This window comes from Colius striatus, chromosome 2 (genome assembly GCF_028858725.1).
Source record: "Colius striatus isolate bColStr4 chromosome 2, bColStr4.1.hap1, whole genome shotgun sequence".
Lineage (NCBI taxonomy): Eukaryota > Metazoa > Chordata > Aves > Coliiformes > Coliidae > Colius > Colius striatus.
The window spans coordinates 103,044,990-103,066,469 of NC_084760.1; the positions used below are offsets into that span (position 1 = coordinate 103,044,990).

General features: G+C 39.4%; 1 protein-coding gene across 11 annotated transcripts in view; it reads left to right on the forward strand.

Moving 5' to 3' along the window:
* Positions 1 to 21,480, forward strand: part of UTRN (utrophin) — a 367,525-nt gene that overhangs the window by 79,421 nt on the left and 266,624 nt on the right. For 9 of the 11 annotated variants that reach the window (XM_061991642.1, XM_061991648.1, XM_061991644.1 and 6 more), the window contains 13 exons: positions 46 to 209; positions 750 to 953; positions 3,831 to 4,012; positions 4,692 to 4,842; positions 6,116 to 6,235; positions 6,976 to 7,077; positions 10,968 to 11,075; positions 11,625 to 11,804; positions 13,034 to 13,203; positions 15,358 to 15,481; positions 17,991 to 18,078; positions 20,491 to 20,726; positions 20,986 to 21,166. In XM_061991642.1, coding sequence (XP_061847626.1) covers positions 46 to 209; positions 750 to 953; positions 3,831 to 4,012; positions 4,692 to 4,842; positions 6,116 to 6,235; positions 6,976 to 7,077; positions 10,968 to 11,075; positions 11,625 to 11,804; positions 13,034 to 13,203; positions 15,358 to 15,481; positions 17,991 to 18,078; positions 20,491 to 20,726; positions 20,986 to 21,166 — 2,010 coding nt within the window. Of the gene's footprint in view, positions 1 to 45; positions 210 to 749; positions 954 to 3,830; positions 4,013 to 4,691; positions 4,843 to 6,115; positions 6,236 to 6,975; positions 7,078 to 10,967; positions 11,076 to 11,624; positions 11,805 to 12,078; positions 12,213 to 13,033; positions 13,204 to 15,357; positions 15,482 to 17,990; positions 18,079 to 20,490; positions 20,727 to 20,985; positions 21,167 to 21,480 lie in introns of those variants that run through there. The other 2 variants (XM_061991645.1, XM_061991651.1) reach the window with 2 other exon arrangements.

Consider the following 21,480-nt stretch of genomic DNA (forward strand, 5'->3'; position numbering starts at 1 on the left):
AAGCAGCTTCTTCATTTATTTTTCCCACATTTTATCTCTTTTCAGATGTGGCTGTACAGCTTCCAGACAAAAAGTCTATTATTATGTATTTAACATCTTTGTTTGAGGTTCTTCCTAAACAAGTCACTATGGAAGACATCCGGGAGGTGGAGACTCTTCCAAGGAGATACAAGCAGGAATGTGAAGATGGAGAGTTCAATGTGCAACCGGTATATTTTTCATCAAAGTCTACTTGGCTTTTCTTGAGTTGTAATTTTAGCTGACCTTCAGGCTTGCCAAGTTACCTGTAGAACATGCCTTCTATGCTGGGCTACACAGTTGAGAAAATATGAAAAAATTGTATCATAGCATCTTCTTTGTGATTTACTTCAGTTAATCTTCCCTTTCTCTTTTTTTTTTGGTTATATTTACAAAATCCTGTGTCTTAAAGTATAAAGTTTCATTTGTCAGGCTTCTTTCTTCTGCTTCTCTTTTTCATTTTGTCTCGATAAGCTGGAGAAGATGGCCCAAAATGTGGTGGTAGTAGTGATAGTGATGGGATTTTGTTTGGATGTGAGATTCACTGTTAAATGAGCAAGATTAAAGTTTTCTTTTATATCCAGGTTGTTTATTTTTAAGTGAAAGTTCATTAGTGGTGACTGTGGCCCTTCTCATGAAAATATACCTAATGATTACTTTTAACATTTTATGAAGGATCTTAATTGCTCTGTTTTAGTATCATTTGGTGATATTTTTTCTTGGCTACCAAGGCTGTGGCGCTTGAAGAGGAGCAGGGCAGTTCTAGAGCAGAGACGCCCAGCACAGTGACAGAGGTGGATATGGATTTGGATAGCTACCAAGCTGCTCTGGAAGAAGTTCTCACCTGGTTACTGTCAGCTGAGGATACGTTTCGGGAACAGGAGGAAATTTCTGGTGATGTTGAGGAAGTCAAAGAGCAATTTTCCACCCATGAAGTAAGCTTCTCCTGACAATTCATTTGTTGTGGTTGTTTGAGAGCTACAGAACTTCCATTTCTAATCCTTATCCAAAACCTGATATTGTTTGTTTTGTGTTGCTTTTTCTGAGTTGACCACATTCAGTTAGAGGTGCCTTTATGATGTTTTATGGTTCTTTTTTTTCTGTTGACTAATAGCAGCTTCTTGAGGGTGAAATAGCTCTTTTTTAGGAGAACGTACAGTGCAACATGCTTTGAACCTTTACTGTATTTTTCTACCAGCTTTTGGAGACCAGCTCACTGGTGTTTACAATCCAAATACAGTCTGATCCAGGCTGATTCATGCTTCTCTGCTGCCAACTACTAAAAAGCCTGGTCAGCTTGCTGTTAAATGAGGGCAATGCTGAAATTGATTGTAGTGGGTTTGTGTGGCCAGGTTTTGGTAGCAGGGGCAGCTTCTTTAAACAAAGAGCTGTTAAAAGCATCCTCTGTATCTGACAGGATCAGTGCCAGTCAACTGACAGAGAGGGGGACATGCTGCTGGCCAGGACTGAGCACATTAGCAATGGAGACAATGCCTCTGTGATTAACATGTTTGAGAAGGGGAAGAAGTTGCTGGGCAGATGCTAAACTACAGAAACGGGGAGTGAGAATGTGAGAAAAAACATCTCTGCAGGTAGGTTAGTGGAGAAGGAGGGGGAGGAGGTGCCTGGGCACAAGAGGAAAGATTCCCCGTATGACCTGTGGTGCAGCCTATGGTGAGGCAGGCCCTGCCCTTGCATGGTGGAGCAGAGATCCACCTGTAGCCTGGGGAGGACTCCACACTGGAATGGCTGGGTGCCTGAAGGAGGCTGTGACCCTATGAGAAGCCCTCAGTGATGCAAGTTCCTGGAAAGACCTAGGGGTCTGTGCAGAGAGCAGCACATGCCTCACCAGGTTTCCTGGCAGGAATTAGGACCCCATGGGGGACCCAGGCTGAAGCAGTCTGTGCCTGAAGGACTGTTTCTGCCACATTGGGGCGGTTTGTGAAGAATTCTGAGAAGATTGTAGGTTTGGCTTCTGTCTGACTTGCCAAAATGATTGTGGTGGTTTAGCCCTGCCTGGATGCCAGGTGCCCACCAAGTTGTTCTGTGTCTCTCCCTCCTAAACTGGACATGGGAGAGAGAAATACAACAAAAGACTCGCGAGTTGATATAAGGACAGCGAGATCACTCAGCAATTAATGTCACAGGCAAAACACCCTACTTGGGGAGAATTTGTTTGATTTATTGACAAACAATCAAAACAATAATGAGAAATAAAAACTGAATCTTAAAACACCTCCCCCCACCTCTCCTTCTTCCCAAGTTCCTAACCTCCAGCAGCACAGGGAGACAGAGAATGGGGGTTAAAGTCAGTTCATCACAGATGGTCGTTGCTGCTGCTCCCTCTCGGGGGAGGGAGACCTCATCACACTTCCCACTGCTACAGTGTGGGGTCCCTCCTATGGGAGATAATCCTCCATAAACTATCCCAGTGTGCATCCTTCCCATGGGATGTTGTTCTTTGTAAATCTCCCCAAAGTGGGTCTCATCCATGGGGAAACAGTCCTTCAGGAATGAACTGCTCCAATGTGGGTCCCCCACAGAGTCAAAAGTCCTACCAGGAAATCTGGTCTGTCATGGGACCCTCTCTCAACAGGTTCTCAGGTCTTGCTAAAACTTACTCCATTGTGGGCTTCCTACAGGGTCACAGCCTTCTTCAGGCACCCACCTGCTCTGATGTGGGGTCTTTCATGGTCTGAGTGGATCTCTGCTCCACTGTGGTCTCCATGGACTGCAGAGGGATAACCTCCCTCACCATAGCCTGCACTGCAAGTCACAGAGGAATCTTTTATTCCTGTGCCTGGGCACCTCCTCCCCCTCCTTCTCCACTGAACTTGGTGCCTGCAGAGATGTTTCTCACATTCTCACTCCTTTTTTCTTCTGCAATTTTAGCATCTGCACAGCAACTTCTTCTTCCTGTTAAACATGTTAATCACAGAGGTCTCACCTCTGTCGCTAATGGACTAGGTCCAGTCCATTTGGAGGCAGGTCCAGTCCATTGAAGGCAGGTCCATTTCAGAGTCAACTGGCCCTGTCAGATATAGGAGAAGCTTCTGGCAGCTCTTTGTTTAAAGAAGCCACCTCTGTAGCCCCCTGCTGCTGAAACCTGGCTACTTGAAACTGCTGCATTGTTAATCATGTCAATTTAATTCAGTGCTCTTACTGTCACTTAGTGTAGTTGATTGCAGAAATATATGTTGTTTCCAAATTACTTTGTTTTGGTTCTGTTCCAAGTCTTAGCAAATGTTCTAATGTCACTAAAAGTTTCAAATGTTATTAGATGTTTTAGTTTTCTCGTATGTCAGCTCAATCTATGCAATTGAATTTATAATCTAAATACTGATCCATATGAAGGGTTTTTTTCTCCCTTATGCTTTGAAGCCATGAGTCAAAGGAAGAGATGTTCTAGATTTACATTAAATATGTGATTTTTAAAATTTTTTTTAAATCTTAGTAACTCATAAAGTTACATTTACTTTCCTATGATACATTTCAGAGGGTTTTTTTTATACTCTATTGGCCATAGGTAAGTTTCTGGTTTATTTTCCTGGTGCCTTTCTTCAAAGGCTGTCCTTTTGCAAACAGCTTGTTCTGAGATTTTTTCATCAATTAGCCTGATTTACTGGCTCTGGGATTTTTATATCTCATGTAGAATTTTCTGTAGAGTAGAACAAGTCTGCTATACTTGTGTGTTTGGTGCCATATCTTGCAGCACTTTTTCAAACATGACAATTTATTAGGACACTTACAAATTCATAAATTCCTGCCAGATCTCACAAATCATGGTAATGTGTCTGGTTCTATCATTTCAGGGTTTTATGATGGAGCTGACTGCACACCAGAGCAGTGTTGGCAGTGTTCTACAGGCTGGAAACCAACTGGTGGCGCAGGGAAATTTGTCGCCTGAGGAGGAGTTTGAAATCCAGGAACAAATGTTACTGCTCAACTCCCGGTGGGAGGAGCTCAGGGTGGAGAGCATGGACAGGCAGTCCCGGTGAGTAACACCTCTTAGAGCTGCAGGACCAACTTCTGTTTCCTGTGTCTCGAAGGAGTTGGTTTGCATCCATTTGCAGGTTTCTTTCAGAGGTAGCTCTTCCGTTAGACATGAAATCCACAAAAGAAAAGACTATAACTGTAGGCTTTTTAGATTCTTATAGAAAAGTATGTTATCACTTGTTATGTAAAAATACTAGACGAAATGTCTAGTATCTCCATGGAGTAGTTACATAAATGTAGGTTTTTATATTGCTTCTGTAGTTTAAGTTCCTCAATAAAAAGCATAGATGTGGTTAAGCTGGGTGTGTTTACACAACTAAAAAGCACTTAAGAATTTTTCCACACCTGGGGATTATCAAGTTTTGCTCCACATCAAGGGAAAAACTACATTTTGTTGCAACTTTCACCAGAAGCTCAATTAGTAGCAAATCCCTGTTTCAAGAAACAATCCTTGATATAAGTTGTATCATTCACTAATGTTTTTGTGGAGAAAAAATAAAGATACTTAACTGTGATCCTTAGCTCAATGGTGCAGATTTTTTTTGATGGTAGCTAAGCAGATTTTTTTTGATGGTAGCTAAGCAGGTTATGAATGGCCTTGCTTCTTGCCTATAGAAACTTACTCTTTTCTTGGGAAAACTGTTTCTGAAACAACTCTGCCTGTGCTTCCCCTGCAGCCTGCATGACATGCTGATGGAGCTCCAGAAGCAGCAGTTGCAACAGCTGTCGGACTGGCTGACGGTCACAGAAGAACGCATTCAGAAGATGGAATCTCAGCTCTTAGCTGAAGATTTGGAGTCCCTTCAAAAACAGCTGGAAGACCATAAAGTAAATGTTCTGTCTGTTATGCAATATGTATAGGAGAAATATTTGAAAGATATGTATGTTGGTGGGTTCCTTAGCTGAGAAACTTGATTGTGTCAGAAGTCATATATGGCTGTATTCTGAGGGGCTGTGCGTGATGTTTGGAAAATGATGGTGATGGGTGGAAAGGAAGTTTCTGAAGTACCTTAACAGAACACTTCAGCACTGATTATAGCAGAAACTGTTACCTTTGCTCTGTGCAGAAAGTGAAACCTGTAGGGAAAATTATTTTACCTTCACTTTGTGCAGGAAAGGAAGCCTTTCCAGGTAAATTGCTGGTATGAGCTACAGAATGAAATGTGCTGTGGACAAACATGCCTTTGACTGGCAGTCATTGCTAAAGCACGTTAGAGTAAATAATCTGAAGGGGTTCATAGATGTTACTCTCTGTGCACAACAATTTGGGAGTGGTTTGTGTCTCTAGTCTGCAGTGGTGAGTAGTTTTGGGTTTTTTTTTGAAGGAGAAAGATGGCATTTTGATACTTGTTATGGTTGCAAGTTTTGGTTTTCATAGTCAATTCTGAGGTTTGACCTTCTCGACATGGGACATACTTCACAGAGCAAGAACTGTAGAGTATTTTTAGCCTTATAATTTCCTGTCCTACATTTGCATTCTTTTTTCCATCTTTAAAGTCTGAAGAGTTTGTTCATAGAGTAGTTTAGGATATTCTGGGATGAAAAGTGGTATTTACAGTACTGTAAAGGCATATTGATCTTTCAGAGAGATTTTTGGAGGTAGACTTTTAACTGTGGATCTGTTCTTGTGGAAGCTGTGTGAACACTTAAACATACAGGTTATTTCAAACTAATTGAAATGCACTTTCTGCAGTTCTGTATCTTTGAACTTCATAATTGATTGTATCACTGTTCATAGTTATGAGAGTTTAGTGATTCTTTTTTTTTCCCTTCCATTTGGCATGCCCTATTATACTTATTAAAAATATTTTTTTAAATAGAAACACTGGAGTTCTATTACCTGTAACAGTAGACATATAGGAAATCAATGCACTTGTAACAGGATTCTCCTAGTCAAGTGCATACAGAGTAAATAACTCCTGCATTTCAACAGAGTAGTTTGGAATTCCTTTTTAGCAGTCTTTTGCTTACTTTTACACTGTGCAGTTATTCCTAGTTGTCAAATCTGGAGTAGTTTGCCATAGCAGTTTTAGTTACTGTGGCCAAAATAGCAGATTAGCAAATGTAGTCAGGGTTGGTAACCTCTGACTTGTTCTTCTAGAGCCTGCAGAATGACCTGGAGGCAGAACAGGTGAAAGTGAACTCCCTAACACACATGGTTGTCATTGTTGATGAAAGCAGTGGGGAAAGTGCAACAGCTATTCTGGAGGAACAATTGCAGGTGAAGTGTCCACTTTTTTTAACTGTAGCAGCAGACATGGAAAACTTTGGCATGTAAATGTTAATCAAGACTGTGTTTAAATCACTTTCTAGGATAAACTGTCTTTAAAGTAGTACTTTTTTTTTTTAGAAGTGTTATTATCATAAGAAATTATTAAATTGACTCAGAGTAAAACCTGCAGAAGTGCTTAGACTTTTAAACTCAATTCCTGGTAAGTTGAACTCTTTGCTTTCCCAGTGAGTTGGGTGCTTGTGTAAGGTATCCTTTCAAGCAGTTTCATTAAAATGGGAAAATACACAGTACAGCTATTAATTTACAAAACTGATTTTCACTGGTAAGTTAAAATCTTAAGAGAAAAATAGTTGAAGACAATGAGCACAATTTATCTAGGTAGTATTGTGGGAAGTAATTTCCTATTTTTGTCAGAAGTTAGATCGTAACCTGAAGTATGGGGAATGTGAAACAATTCAAAATAACATGCATTCTGTTTCAGTACTCCTTTTAAAGTCAATCAAATAGCTCGTTGGCTTCAGCAAGAGCACAGATAAAGCCATAGGTAAATGCTCTTGAAAGTTTTGACCTCCAGCTTTGTGCAATTCAAAAATGGTGAATACTGGCAAAGAGGTGGCTATAATATAAAAATAGATAACTGAAGTATAGAAGTTTTGGTTTTGAATACCTGAATTTTGAGTTTCCTTATGAGGAGGATCATGAATGCTCACGGGTTCCCTGCTTTTTAGAGGCTTGGTGAGCGGTGGACAGCAGTTTGTCATTGGACTGAGGAACGACGAGTCAAGCTGCAAGAAATTCAGCTTTTATGGCAGGAGTTGCTGGAAGAGCAGGTTAGTGGCTCTTTGGCTGCCAAGAGTGGCTGGTTGATTTGTGGAGAGGAAAGAAAAAAAAAACAAGGAAAAAAACCCTAAACCACTTAGGACCTAACAATTCTCAGAAAATGTCTATAAAAAATGGATTTTGTGTTATTGTTTTTGGATTCTTTGTGTTTCTTGAAGAGTAGAGTAGGTGTGCAGTGCTGAAGAAGGATTTTCTTGACATTTAAGAAGGCAAGCTTATAACTTCTGAAATAGCTTCCAGACATGCAAAATGGCCAAGAAGCAGGAATATCCATTATAGCAAAGCGACAAGGAATCACAAAGTATTTAGTGGTTTGATAATTACAGACATTTTACTAATTAAAGTATATGTACTTCCAAGATGGATACATGTGCACAGTTATGCTATCAACTGATCAATAGATACAGTTTTCAAAATCAGTAACATAAAACTTTGGTCAACATAGTGAAGCGTGCAGCTTGCCTCCTTTTTGCTGAGTTTAGGTAAACAGTTGAATTGTGAAAAACGTGGCATATGCCTTTATCACATATTTTACATGTTAAATTTGCTGCTTAAATTAATAGCATAAATACAATAATACAGCTACATATGTTAGGTTTGTATGCCTGGTGCTATAACTTGCTTTGTGTCTCAGCTTAAAATATTTGATGGCTTTTCCTTTGAAGGTTTTACATTAAGAATACAAAGCAATTTCTGATGGTATTTATCACTAAGCTATTGTTTAAACTCTGTAGTATGCACATTGTTCAGACATCTGAAAGAAGAACAACACTGCTGATATAGCTGTTGCTATCAGTTACAGCCTGTTTTCTTTGACCAGGGGTGTTTTGTCTGCATTTTTGAGATGCATATGTGCTTCTCCCTGACCTTCCCGTATCTATTTGCAGAATTTTCATAAACTGAATTTGCAGCTCGTGATCTTGTTAATAAGGTCCCAAGATTCAAATTTTGGTTTATCCAATGCCAAATATCAATGTATTTTTCTTTAAAATACTGTATTGGCATATGTACTTGCATAAAAGAAAACTGTGTACTAACATTTTCTGGTAACTCTTAGGCAAGATGAGTCTGTAAGTTGAGATAAGGATCTTTCAAAAAAACCCTGCTTTGTATACTAAGGTACAGACTTTGAGTGCTTTCACTTTTTGTGACCTTATGTGAACATGTTTCTGACCTCTTCCACCTTTATAGTTGTCTAGGGAAAAGTGATCACTTGTTAACTGTTACGATACTGTTAAGATCATCATCTGTTAGAGTTGCTTAGTGTTCAGCTTTAAGTTGTGTGCAATTACATTGCTCTGTGAAAGTGAAAAAATAATCTGTATTCGTGTAATGTAGCAATCAAATGGCAAGTAACGAGTAAACAAATTCATTTTTGGTGGTTTAGATCAGCCTATGTTTGCATTTGTTGGTCAGCTCTGAACAACATATTTATTACTAACAGGTCTGAATTACAGTTCTTTGTCCTTAAGAATTAAGCGACCTACAAAAATCACAAGTTTAAACCAATTAAAAACTTTTAATCCAAACTTTAACTTAAAAGTAACTAAAACATGTTAGGTACTATCATTTTCCATTTCACTCAACCAGATGGAGTAATGAGCAACAGTGATGCATCAGCCTTTTTGTGGCTGCCTAGAAAATTTTTGGAAACCACATTGCCAAGTCAACACAATTCTTACCACTTGGGAAACAAATTCTTCCATTAATGCCAGATATTTCCTAGCACTGTGGTAATTGTTTCAGTTTTCTAGGGAGAGTTATCTTTGATTGCTGATTTCGCAGAAATTAACTGAATGCATTGAAGGATTTTTAAGCTGCTTTTACATATAAAATATGTTGACTGGATGCCAGTGTGGGTTTTTTTTTCCTCTTCTCCCTCAGAGTATATAGTGGTGTAATTTTGTGTGTCTCAGCCTTATAGCATTTCCACCACCATCGTATTTGCTGTCTGTACATTTTGCATATTGGTTTACATTGGTAATGTAAACTGCATCAACTGTTGAGCCCCAAAGTTGCTGTAGTCAGTTCTGGGACACTGCCAAAAACATGCAGCTAATCTGAGGACCCTAGTGCCTGTTGTAAAGTGTGATGTGCAAAGACCAAAAAGGTCTGCCTTGCTATGTATGATATTGTTTTGTTGTTTGATGTGGGTTTTTTTTTTAAATACAGAGAAGTAGCAGTGAGGCAGTGGCTGAGATCTGGATATTTGTCCTGGTTTAGGCCCATCTAGGAACAGAGAATCAGGACCAACCATAAGTACCAAGGGCCTTTGAATGCTGTAAGGACGGGAAGGGCCCAATTGCCACTTATGGTCCCAGGCAAGACTGCTCAACTGGGAGAAGTGTTTTCATCCACCAAAAACCAAAACCATAAAACCCAGAACATAAGCAAAAAACAACAGAGTGGCACAATGATGAAGAGCATAACACTCCCTTCCAGACCACCTTCCCTCCACCCCCTCCTTTCCTCCTGGGCTTAGAGCCCTGATCCTGGTGTCTTTACCTTCTCCCCTCCCAACCCTCCAAACAACTGGGTGAGAGGACAAGGAATAGGGATTTCAGTCATTCTTTACCCAATGACTTCTGCCACTTGTCTCTCCTCAAGGCAGGCAGACTCCTTGCTGGTCCTTCCTGCTCTAGCACAGGATCCCTCACAGGCTGGGCAGCCCTGGATGGGCTGCTCTCTCATGCCTTTATTTCGAGGGCTGCAGTTCCTCTCCACCTCCTGTGTGTGTGTGTCTCTGGGGGCCCACAGGCTCTCCAGCATGGCCTGTGCCATGGCCACCTCCTCACAGTCTCTTGCCCATCTGGGTGCACTCACCTGGAGCTGCTGGTGGCTCTCAGTCCTGTCATTGCACTCCATGGGTTGCAGGGGTACAGCTGCATTCTCACCATGGGTTGCAGATGGGTCTCCAGTCCAGTGCTCCGACTGAGGTTGACATGGTCACCTCCATCTCGTACCACTTCTCCACCTCCTCTTTTGGCTCAGATTTCTCTTAAATAATGATGACAGAGATGCTAAATTGGCCTGGCTGAGCTAGAGGTGGGTCCACCTCAAAGCTGGGGGATGTTTGGGGAACTGCTTACTGGGACCAGCACTGTAGCCCCCTCTTCCTGTTACCAAGTGAAAAGTGACTCCACACAAACCCATGATAGTGTTCTAGTCTATGGAGATGGCAGCACCAGCAATGTGCTGCAATAAAATATTAAATGTACGATTTCCTTCCTGATGCTTCATGCCAGTTATTGCTGGAGTTTCCATACGAGTGCTGTGTGACTAAAGAGAAGTAAGGCCTAGGACATGTTTCTTAGAGGAAAAAAAACCCTCAAGATCAGACCACTCCAGCTTTCAGTAGTTATGAAATAGTATTTGCTAAAGTTATTTTGCAATGTGAAGTAGATACATTAAACAGGGAGGTGAGCAATTGGTATCTGAAGTCTTTGACCTATTGCCTAAAGTAGAAGAACTCTGAATTCAGTGGTATAGCTTCTGTGAGGAAATGTTTGTAATGGCTGGTTTTGAATTGCAGAGGAAGAAGGGTCAAGATGAAAGAAAATGTCCATGCCATTATAATACATTTAATTCTAATATAATTTGTAAGTTCTACTTCAGCTTTTATGGTGGATATCTGGTTGTTTTTGGAGGATGTGATCTGATATATTGAGAGATGATTTTGTTCAAATTGTTTTGCTGGAAAATGTTACTTAATTCTCAGATGTTTTTCCCCTCTTATGCACTATTTTTGTTAATGCCAACTGAGATTCCCATGTATAAATGCTGCATAAGTATGGTTTGAATGCAAAGATCTTGAAGTAATTATCAATGGCTGTTTGAAAAACTTGGTATTTTCTTGTGCTATTTTCCTTATGATCTGCAGTGCTTATTGAAAGCTTGGTTAACTGAGAAAGAAGAGGCGTTGAGTAAGGTCCAGACAAGCAACTTCAAAGATCAAACAGACCTGAGTGTGAATGTTCGAAAACTGGCAGTGAGTATTGCTATCCTGTTGCACCCTGTCAAATCTCGTAGACTGAAAGTCAAATTACCAGTTTCACCAGCACATGATACTTTGGAAGGCAGTAAACTCTCCTGGCTAGATTCTTTCACTTGAATTTTAAAAATACTACAACTTAGTCCATGACCATTCCAGGGTTGATGTGACAAACTTTGGAACAGCTCTTCTAAGTTTTTGACAGGATTTGGAGTTAATTCAGGCTGCCAGTCATCTGTGTTTTCTAAAGTGTGGGTTTGTGGTTTGTGTTTCTGCTGGGTTTTTTAAATACGTTGATGCAGCTTGTACTCAAAGTAATGATCTGTAACTGGTTGCTCCAGAGATACTGTTGATTGCTTTAGGAGTTGTTTCAAGGATATGCATTTTTATAAGTGTCCATTGGTGCTTTGTTAAACAACATAGCTGTTTTGAAACCTATGATGCATCTGGCTCAAGTCATACATTTCCCCCCTCCCTCATGGAATTGTAAGCCATGGTGTGGCATAATATTTGATGTTGTCTTTTAATATTTTCTCTTAACTGCAGATTTTGAAAGAAGACATGGGTATGAAACGACAAACGCTAGACCAGCTAAATGAGCTAGGTCAGGATGTGGGCCAGATCCTTGGGAATGGCAGAGCATCCAGTAAAATTGATCAGGATCAAGAAGAACTAACTCAGAGGTGGGACAGTTTGGTTCAGAAGCTAGAGGATTACTCTAACCAGGTACTTTACAAGACTTTATTACTTTTTAGCTGTTTAGATGTCTGTATGTATGCAAAGCTCATACTGTCAGCAAAATTACTGTGGTGAGTTCTTGGCATCAGGCTGAAGAGGTAGGTGAGTGCTCTTTCACATGAGGCAGACTTTATCTGCTGACAAGCTGTCTGAATTTTTTGGTCTTCAAAACCCCAAGTTGTTAACCTGACGAGTACTGTTACTCCTTTCTCACACAGATTAAGCTTCATTTTTCTGATGAGTAAAGCAGTCTTGCCATGTATTAATCAATACAAATGCCTTTAAACATTTTAAGAGTGCTGGGACTGGATTAAATCTGATACTAAAAGAAAACAAAGAAAAAACCCAAATCCCAGAATAGATAAATAATGGGAGTCATACAAGCATTTATGCTCTGTGAGTATGATTTCTCATCTGTTGAAAATAGAGTAGTTGTTTGTTTGATGTGTCACGATGATAGCCAAGCTGGATTGTTAAATGTTTATTTTAGTACTTTGAGTGCTTGGTAATGTTTTTCAGACAGAACTCCCATTGGCTTCTGTGAGAATTTTGACCATTATATGACTCATGCCCCTTTTTGAGATATTAAAATGTTATGATGAATACTGTAGCATGGATTCATGATTCGTTTAGTGTCTAGTGAATGACTTGTACAGTCTGGGTAGAGGTCCTTTTCAGCCATATGGCCTTAATTTGTTCTTGTGTTTGAGTCCAAGCACTAGTGTGCCAAATCCTGTCTTCATACTTCCTCTAAATATCAAGCACATACTTAGAACTTATAGATTGATTCCCGTGAGACTTACTTTATAACCTCCTAAAGAGTGTGGAAGACTTCTATTGGCTTGAGTTTTTAGGTCACATCAGCTCTTAGAGATCTAGGACTGGTTTTATGGGATATAAGTTCAAAATACAGAATTGCATGTTAATAAACCCAAAGGACAGTGATTCTTTCAAGCATTTATGAAATAAAAATGATGCTTATTTTGTTTATTTTAATTTACTTGGACTGGCATGAGATTGGTTCCCATCTGCAAAGTTAGAATAATGAAGTTTTTTCTCTGGAGTGTGTCTATGATAAAGACACTTCAATGACAGCTAGGTGTGGTCATTTGTAGGAGTGAATGAGCTTTTATGATCAATAAATGAAAGCAATTAAGCAAAAGCAATTTTGTTTGGTTAAACAGCAGTTAATCCTTCTGCTAAATTACTTTGTACAGGTAACTCAAGCTGTAGGAAGCGTAGGGATGTCACAAGTTTCGCAGAAGACTACTGCTGAAATGCTTCCATTGAAGGAACAGGTTAAAGTTAAACATGCCAGACAGGAGTTGCCCCCACCACCACCCCCAAAGAAAAGGCAAATCCCAGGGGACAGTGAAGCAAAGAAAAAGTAAGTATGTCGTTGCCATTTTCCTTTGTTCGTTAAATACTACAGACTCATGTCTTGGCTTTTGATTCTTCTTTCTTGCAAGTGAGGAGTACATAAGTTGTGGTTGTGAGACTGGATTTGGGGAACAAGATGAGATTGCTGTGTACAACCTTGTTTTCAGAGCAACAGAAAGCCTACAGGTTTCATTAATTTCAAAGAGAAATGAGAGTTTTTTTTCTCAAAAAAGGAGATCTTTTAGTTCTTTGTACCTCGGCTCCTTTGCTGACAGATGAGTTATTAGTTTTGGAAAAACATCTCATCTTTGATTAAAGAGTGAAAGTGATAAGTAATTTGTTTTATTTATTTCTAGTCTCCATAGAATTTATGGGAGAAGTGGGAGAAACTGCACAAAAAAGGCTTAAAAACCTATTTCATCTCTCTGGTATTTACTAATAAGAAAAATATTAGTGGTATCTCCCTCCACAAGTATATCTGGAGTGGCTGACTGATTTGAATGTATAGAATCATAGATTGGCTTGGCTTGGAAAGGACCTTAAAGATCACCTAGGTTCAATTCCTTTGTCATGGGCAAGGACACCTTCTACTAGACCAGGGTGCTCCAAGCCCCATACAACCTGGCCTTGAATGCTTCCACGGATCAGGAAGCACAGCCTCCTTGAGTAACCTTTTTCAGAAAAAACTTGTTCCTAATATATAAACAGACCAGCTTTCAGTTTTGAAGCTGTTGCCCCTTGTCCTTTTGCTACTTGGCCTTGTAAATTCCCTCCCAGCTTTCTTGTCAGCCCCCTTTACGTACTACAAGACTGCTGTAAGGTCTTCCCAGAGCCTTCTCTAGGCTAAACAATATTAAATAACATCTGGTACATTGCCTTTATTAAATAGCATGCATAAAAATAAAGGAATTGTTTCAAGATAAACAAGGTAAATGCTATATACTCATAACTTTGCTTTTTGTGCTTGCTTGAGAAAATGAGCATTTCTGAGATGTCACCAATTTTAAACCTTTGGCAGATTGTTTAGGGAGAGGACAGACAGCTGTGCTAAGTAATGTGCATGGTGAAGACAGGTTATTCTTTAGTTTTTCTGGAGAAGGAATGGAGGTTTCAGGTGACAAAGAACCTGCCCAAACCCACTTGAGGATCCCAATCAGAGCTTCTGAGCCCTGGTGGGGGTGGTGTGTGCATGTGGGTGCTCCAGGGCAGTAAAGCTGTCAGCAACCCTTGTGTCACTTCTTTCTGTGTGTCTTACAGGTCACAGAAACTATTGTAGGCTTCAAAAGCAAATGTCATCTGTTTATCTTTTTTCCTAGAGCTGAAACTGTATTAATGATAAGATCAGTTAAAATGGGTTAAATTTCTTGATGCTTTTGCCTGATCCCAGTTAATTATGTTGAAACCAACAAACGACCCATAGTTAAGCATTTTGCAAATTTTCTATGAAAACTTTGAGTGACTAACAGTGACTTCTGCATTTGTTGGTAGACTGTTATTTCATGTCAGTATTTACACTGTGTTATAGTAGCATAACTGTAATATGAACTGTCATATATCTGTCTTAAGCTCTGTTTATTTGGGAGGCCTTAAGAGTTTTTAGGTGTAAGGAAATTCGTATTAGTATAGACATGTCCACCGTAGCTAAAAATATTAAGCTGTAAGCTAGTTTTGATCAACTAAGTATTCACAAATGCTTTCTGCTATCGCTTCCCCGAGTGCTTAAGCTGCTAGCTTTTTCTTCAGACTTGCATTGTAGACTCTTATGAACAATCTACAACTGCAATTCTTGTTTGTCATCTTCTTGAGATTTAGTTCATTACTTTCAAAATACTCAGCATGGAGAGAGACCTTATATAACATCTTAAAATAAATGGTAATATTTTACATGAAGAGATATAGTAAAAAAAGAAATAAATCGCAGCATGCATTCTGAATTTGCTCCCAAAGGCTAATACCATGGACGTAATTTTTACTATGACAGGCTTCTGAAAGTCTATCTCTGTCCTACTGCCTGAGTAGTAATATAAGAAACATGAATCTTATGTGCAGTCTTGCTGTTTTGGGATCAAATGAGCTGAACTTTAAAACTTCTGTATTTTTTAAGACAGAGTGACTGAACAGGGAGAAATGACCAAAAAAATTCTCTGACCTTTTAAACCAGGTTTGATGCCGAAAGTGCTGACCTCTTGAACTGGATTTCAAAATCGTTATCTGCCATTCAGGCCACAGACATCAAAGAGTACAAGAAAATGAGAGAGACTTCAAACATGAAAGAAAAGTTGAAGGTAAAGTGAGAAATAAGAAAGTGTTCTGTTGAATAGCATCTTTTGTCTCTAAGCTGACTGTCAACTGGAGGTCATTGAGTTAATTTCAGAACTGGACGTACATGGAAATGTCTGAACTGGACACAAATTTTTGCTGGTGTTTGCTGTGTTGCACAATTCACAGGAAATTTTAAAAACATTGCTGATGTCTCCTTTGGAGTTCCTCTAAATGTATGTTCTCAGAATTGGTATCCTTTCCACTAAGCAGTGTAATTTTTGACTTCATGTTTCACAGCTGGAGATGGACTTGATTGATACCACTATTATAATTTTCGCAGAGATGAGCAAGTGAACTGCTTGGAGATCCCTTGAATCATGCTGTGATCCTCTGCACACATACTTTACCACTTGAGTCCAAAGTGGTCTGTTACAATGTTTGCACACATTCAGTCTAATTTTGAAGAAACCCAATAATTACAACTCATGTACAGTATCACTGACCTGCAAGATGGACCATATAATTTGACAGGATCCTGTGGGAGTCATGAAATAGCTGTTTTATCTTCTATTTGTTTCAGCAATGTATTGCTGTCTTTTTTCATTTTTGAACATGCTTTGTTAATAAGGGCTTACTTGGAGCTTTAGCAGCACCTCAACTTGCTTTTGAAATCAAAGACAATACTTACAGATATTTTTAAGGAGACTCTTCAGTACTGTGGTGCAAAATGGTGCCGTTAGGATTGTTTGTAATGGCAATACTCTTGGAAATAAGAACTGAAACAACTCTTCCAATAGTTTATTTATAGATCCTTATGAATATTTTTAGTCCTTCATAAAATAGACTCCAAGAGGAGCACCAGATTCCCATGAACAGCACTGTTTTAAAATGATTTGGCTCAAAGTGACTGAGTGACTGGGCCCAAAGAGTCATAGTGAAAGGAATTATATTCAGTTGGTGGCTGGTCATAAGTAGTGTTCTGCAGGACTTGGTGCTGGGTCTGTTCTGTTTAACATCTTTATCAGTGGTCTGGATGAAGAGATCCAGTGCACCCTCAGTAAATGGGCAGATGACACCAAGCTGGGTGGGTATGTAGACCTTCCTGCTAGGACAGGAAGGCTCTTCAGAGGGTTCTTGGACAGGCTGGATAGATGGGCTGAGATTGTGTGAGGTTTAACAAGGCCAAGACAGGTCCTGTAGTTGGGCCACAACAACCCCCAGCAGTGCTACAGGCTTGAGACAGAGTGGTTTGAGAGTTGTCTTGAGGAGAAGGACCTGGGAGGTGTCAATTGACAGCCAACTGAACACAAGCCAGCAGTGTGCCCAGGTGGCCAAGACCACCAATGGCATCCTGACATGTATCAGTGTGACATGCAGGACCAGGGAGGTGATTGTCCCCTTGTACTTTGCACTGGTGAGCCTGCACCTTGAATACTGTGTCCAGTTCTGGGTCCTTCACTACAAAAGAGACACTGAGGTGTCTAGAGGTGGGCAAAAATGCTGGTGAAGGGTCTAGAGAATAGGTTTTACGAGGAGTTGGCTTGAGGGAGCTGGGGATGTTTAGCCTAGAGGAGTGTGAAAAGGAGACATGATCACTCTCTACAGCTATCTGAAGGGGAGTTGCTTTGAGAGGGTTATTAAGCATTGGAACGGGCAGCCCAGGGAAGTGGTGGAGTCTCCATTCCTAGAGATAATCAGAAGACAAAGTAGATGAAGTACTGTGGGATGTAGATTTTAGTGATAGGCTTGGCAGTGTGATGTGACTGGTTGGACTCTGTCTTAAAGGTCTTTTTCAACTGTTATGATACTATGAAAGTGGTTAGAACAGTTTGTGTTCTTCCTAACTGGTTTCAAATAAATACATACTGCTTCAGAATTTGGTTTAGACTTGCTACAGCAGAGTAATGACCTTGGACACTAGTTTTGGAAATATTTTAATTTGAAGGTACTTTGTTGTAACCACAGAGGACACTGAAGTTGTGACAACCAAATATGTATGACCTAAAGGAGGAACTTCTTCCTCAATCTTAGTGGTGGTGGCATAGGATTTCTTTATGATGGAGAATGAAGGGCTAGAGCTTATGAGAATAGAGTACTAGTGAGCTGTAGTTCATGCTATTTGGATTTCTGGGGAACAGATTGTGCCCTTCTACTGGGAGTCTCAGAGACTGTAGAGAAGGGACTAATCAAAGTGCTTTTTTTCTACATAGGTCCACATTAATTAAAATTTTTAATTGAAAATGACTTGTTTTAGCTGCATTCCCAACATCTGATTTAGCATAGCAGAATCATCAACTTATTTAAATAGTATTTTACTCTTGATGATGTTGTACTAGTCTCTTGCTGGCCTTGTGCATGTGAGAGCCAACTCATATTGCATTTGTTTTCTGTACAAACAGAACTAACATTCTTAAGTTCTGTATTGGAGAACTTGTTTTTCATAGTGGTCGAAAAATATGTGTTGCAGGAGGTGGGGTGTGTCAAAGAAAAATTATCCTCTCAAACTGTATTCCTTCTGGGTGTACTTTGTAGGTGATCAAAAAAGAAAGAGTTGAAAAAAGCCAAAAGTTCAATGAGCTGAAACAAAGTGGACATATTCTTTTGGATCAAATGGGAAAGGGTAAGCCACTTGAAAAATTCTTTGTCTTGTGATTTAATCAAATGAGTTGCTGAGAAATAGTACTGAAATATGCTACCTTCACTTAAGCATCATGATATATTTTGTCATTTTCCCATCTTCTTTCCTTCAGAGACACTGGTCATTAATATTGTTACCAATTATTGATATATGTTTTGTTTTTATTAAAGCTTCTGGAAATGCAACATTAGTATTGTGTTGTACTGTGTGCGTTCACTTGCAACCTTTTATGGATTATTTTTATTGAAATAGAAATAATTTCCTAGTGGCAGTAATGTGCTTTTTGGTGAAAGAGTTGTTTAGATTATGTGGAGATTTAAAGTATAAAACTTTAAAATTTTGAAAGCAAATTTAAGCTTGATAAATGCATATTTTTCTCCATTTTTGTAAAAACTATCAGTGTGTTTTGATAGAGTCACAACTTATGGCTCAAAGGCAAAAGAGAAGCTCTTATGCTTGAAAAAATGATTGATTGTCAATTAAAGCACTTATCACTGGAAACTTAACATCAGTGGAAGTCAAATCTTTAAGTCCTGATGAATTCTTGTTTCGTAATATGATGGAACTCCATCAGTGAAATGTGATTTTTCTCCATAGAAGAGCTGTTTATATTATTCAGACATGTGCATCTGCTATGCACTTAACTTCTGGTGAAGCTGCTATGAGTGGTAGACAGGTGAAAGGATGATGTCAGTCCTGCATACATTGACAAGCATTCTTTTTGGAAAAGGCTAATTTCCATTGCATTTCCCCACTCTCACATTTTTTTTCAGCCAGCCTCTTTACCTGGATGACTCAATCTGCTGAGCATCTCCAGCCCTTATCTCCTTACCCTCTACAGTTGCAGCTTTTTACAGTGGATGCCATTGCCCTGAAGCTGATAGCTGGAAGCCACTGATTTGTCCTGGAGATTGAGTTATAAAAATTTGTAGCTGTTTCTTGTCTTGAAATCTGGACAGAAATTCTGTTTCTCTTCCCTCCAGCTATGATAGATCATGGCTACAAAAGCAGTGTCTGTTGATCATGTTGAGAAATGCATAGTTCAAAAAATGTTTTGTATCAGCAAAAAAAGATTAGTAAGCAGAAACTGCTTACTAATTACTTGCCACCTTAAAAATTGGAATCTATAGAAAATAACCAATTTATAGGCCCTGGCTTCATTTAAGGTCTACTAGTATGTTTTGTCCAACTCAATGACAACTCTTCTCTCCAAAACCAGGCCCAGCTGTGCCTGTGTGGAATAATACACAGCACTGGCATGCATGTCTATACATCCATTTCTGTCTTGGAGTTTGTACAGGCTGTGCCATAAGGAAAACAACCTGTTGCTGTGTGCTCAATCCTCTTATGTGACTGGCTGCAGCTGCTGTGTTTCTGTATTGTACATGCGCTAAGTTTATGGCCAATGTGTGAAGCACAGGAAGGAACTACAGAGCCTTCAAGTGCCCTTGTAGGAGCTGGCTGGCTGCCCTGAACAGAGCTCTGGGCTCTACTTACACTCCAGCAGTACAGCAAAAAAACCCCTCTATGTGACTCTCCTTATACTTCACTCTAAACGACAGAACTGTTAAGTTGCAATGACCCAAATATGCCTTCTATAAAGGAGGTGGTATCTTGAAAAGGAGTCTGCGTTAGAAGCTTCCAATGGCAAGAATGTACCGTGGGATACACATTGCACTCAAATGTCTTTATAGTTAGCAGAATCTTCAGTTGTTTTTGGCACTTAAGGAAATAAAAACAAAGAATGGGCGGGAGTTCTGTTCACTTCTGCTGCTGCATCCTCAAGAAATGCATGGATTTATCAGAAAAATGGTGTAACAAATACTTCGTGTAATTTTTGAGAGTAGGAAATAACTTTGTGTTTTTTTGTGTTGCTTTTGTAGCTATTTGTGTTACCTGGGTATTAATTGTGTCTGCGTGCCGTGTGACGTGGATAACCATTACTTGCTCTCTCCCAGGCTGATAGGATGTCAGTATACCTTTTCAATGAATTTATTGCTGCCTTCCAACTTGCTGCTTCTCTTTTTGTTTGTGCAGTGTACAGTGATTTAAAAAAAATAAATAAATCACTGGAAGCTTACCTAAAGCTTATCTTACTTAAGCCTGCTTATCAACATTTAGACACACATTATGAAGAGTCATGATGGTCAAGAGTCATCTCATTGTTATAAATTCAAAGCTTATTGAATGGAAAGAATGGAAGTGTAATAGCTCTTCATTTCATTGCCTGTGTAAATGAAAAGCTGAACCACTGTAGTAATAAGTACAGTTTTATGAATAGTGGTCTTGGAATCAAAGCATTTTTCATGTTAATACAAATTTGCACCTGTATCTGAAGAAAGGAAAGGTTAAATGCCTGTTAATCAGAATTAACAATTTATATAATCTTTTTAGAAGGACTTTCTACAATGGATGTAAAAACTGTGATGGAGAAAATACTGTCAGGATGGAAAGATGTTGTTCAAAATCTGGAAGAAGTGGACAGAAAGATAAAATACCAGGAAGATATAAATGCATATTTTAAGGAAATGAGTGAGCTTGAGAAGACTATAATTGAGAAGGATGTCTGGCTTAAAAATTATGCCTCTTCAGCATCCCAGTCCTCAGCAGTCCTGAAAGACTTGTGTCAGGTAAGTCTGGCAAAACTTGTTCGTTTTGATTGGAAGGTGTTTAGAGCACAAAATACCCCAGAGGAGCTTAGCCTATAGTCAGTAAGCTAACTCAGAATTTGAGACATCCAAGGCATCTGTTTTGACTTGGAAGATTTTGATGTCTATGCTACTTGTTACCCTAGTAATGTGGAAGCACTGTGTTGCAGTAGCTTACTAAAAGTCTTTGTGTTAACAAGGCACAAGTGTGAGATTTGGGTTTGTTTTTAATCTTTTGCAGCAGGAGTTAACTCATCTTGTAAGTCAGACATCACAGTTGGAACACCTGAAAACCACCTGCAAGGCACTTACATCTCAACCCATGCCTCCAAACTTCATTCGGGAGAGCTTGAATGATTTTCTTGATCATTTCAGATTGACTCATCAGAAACTAGAGGAATGTTACCAACAGCTTAAGAAAGGTAAATATATGTATTGTCAACATAAATCCTCCTGACAGTTATGTTCTGATAGGAGGGATTTCTTGTTGCTTTGACCAGATTGAAAACACTGAATTCCCCCAGAGTTTTCCTACAGGTTCTGGGAGGCTGTGGATCAGAGTGATAAACTAGTTTTATTCACCTGAAAGACTATTCCTATGACCTTCTCTGCACACTACAAAATACATCATTTTGTGGCATTAAAAGTGATTATGCAAGGATGCAACATTCAGGAAACTCAATTTAACGTATCTAGTGGAACATATTTAAGGTGGATAATACGCTTTGAAAAGCTA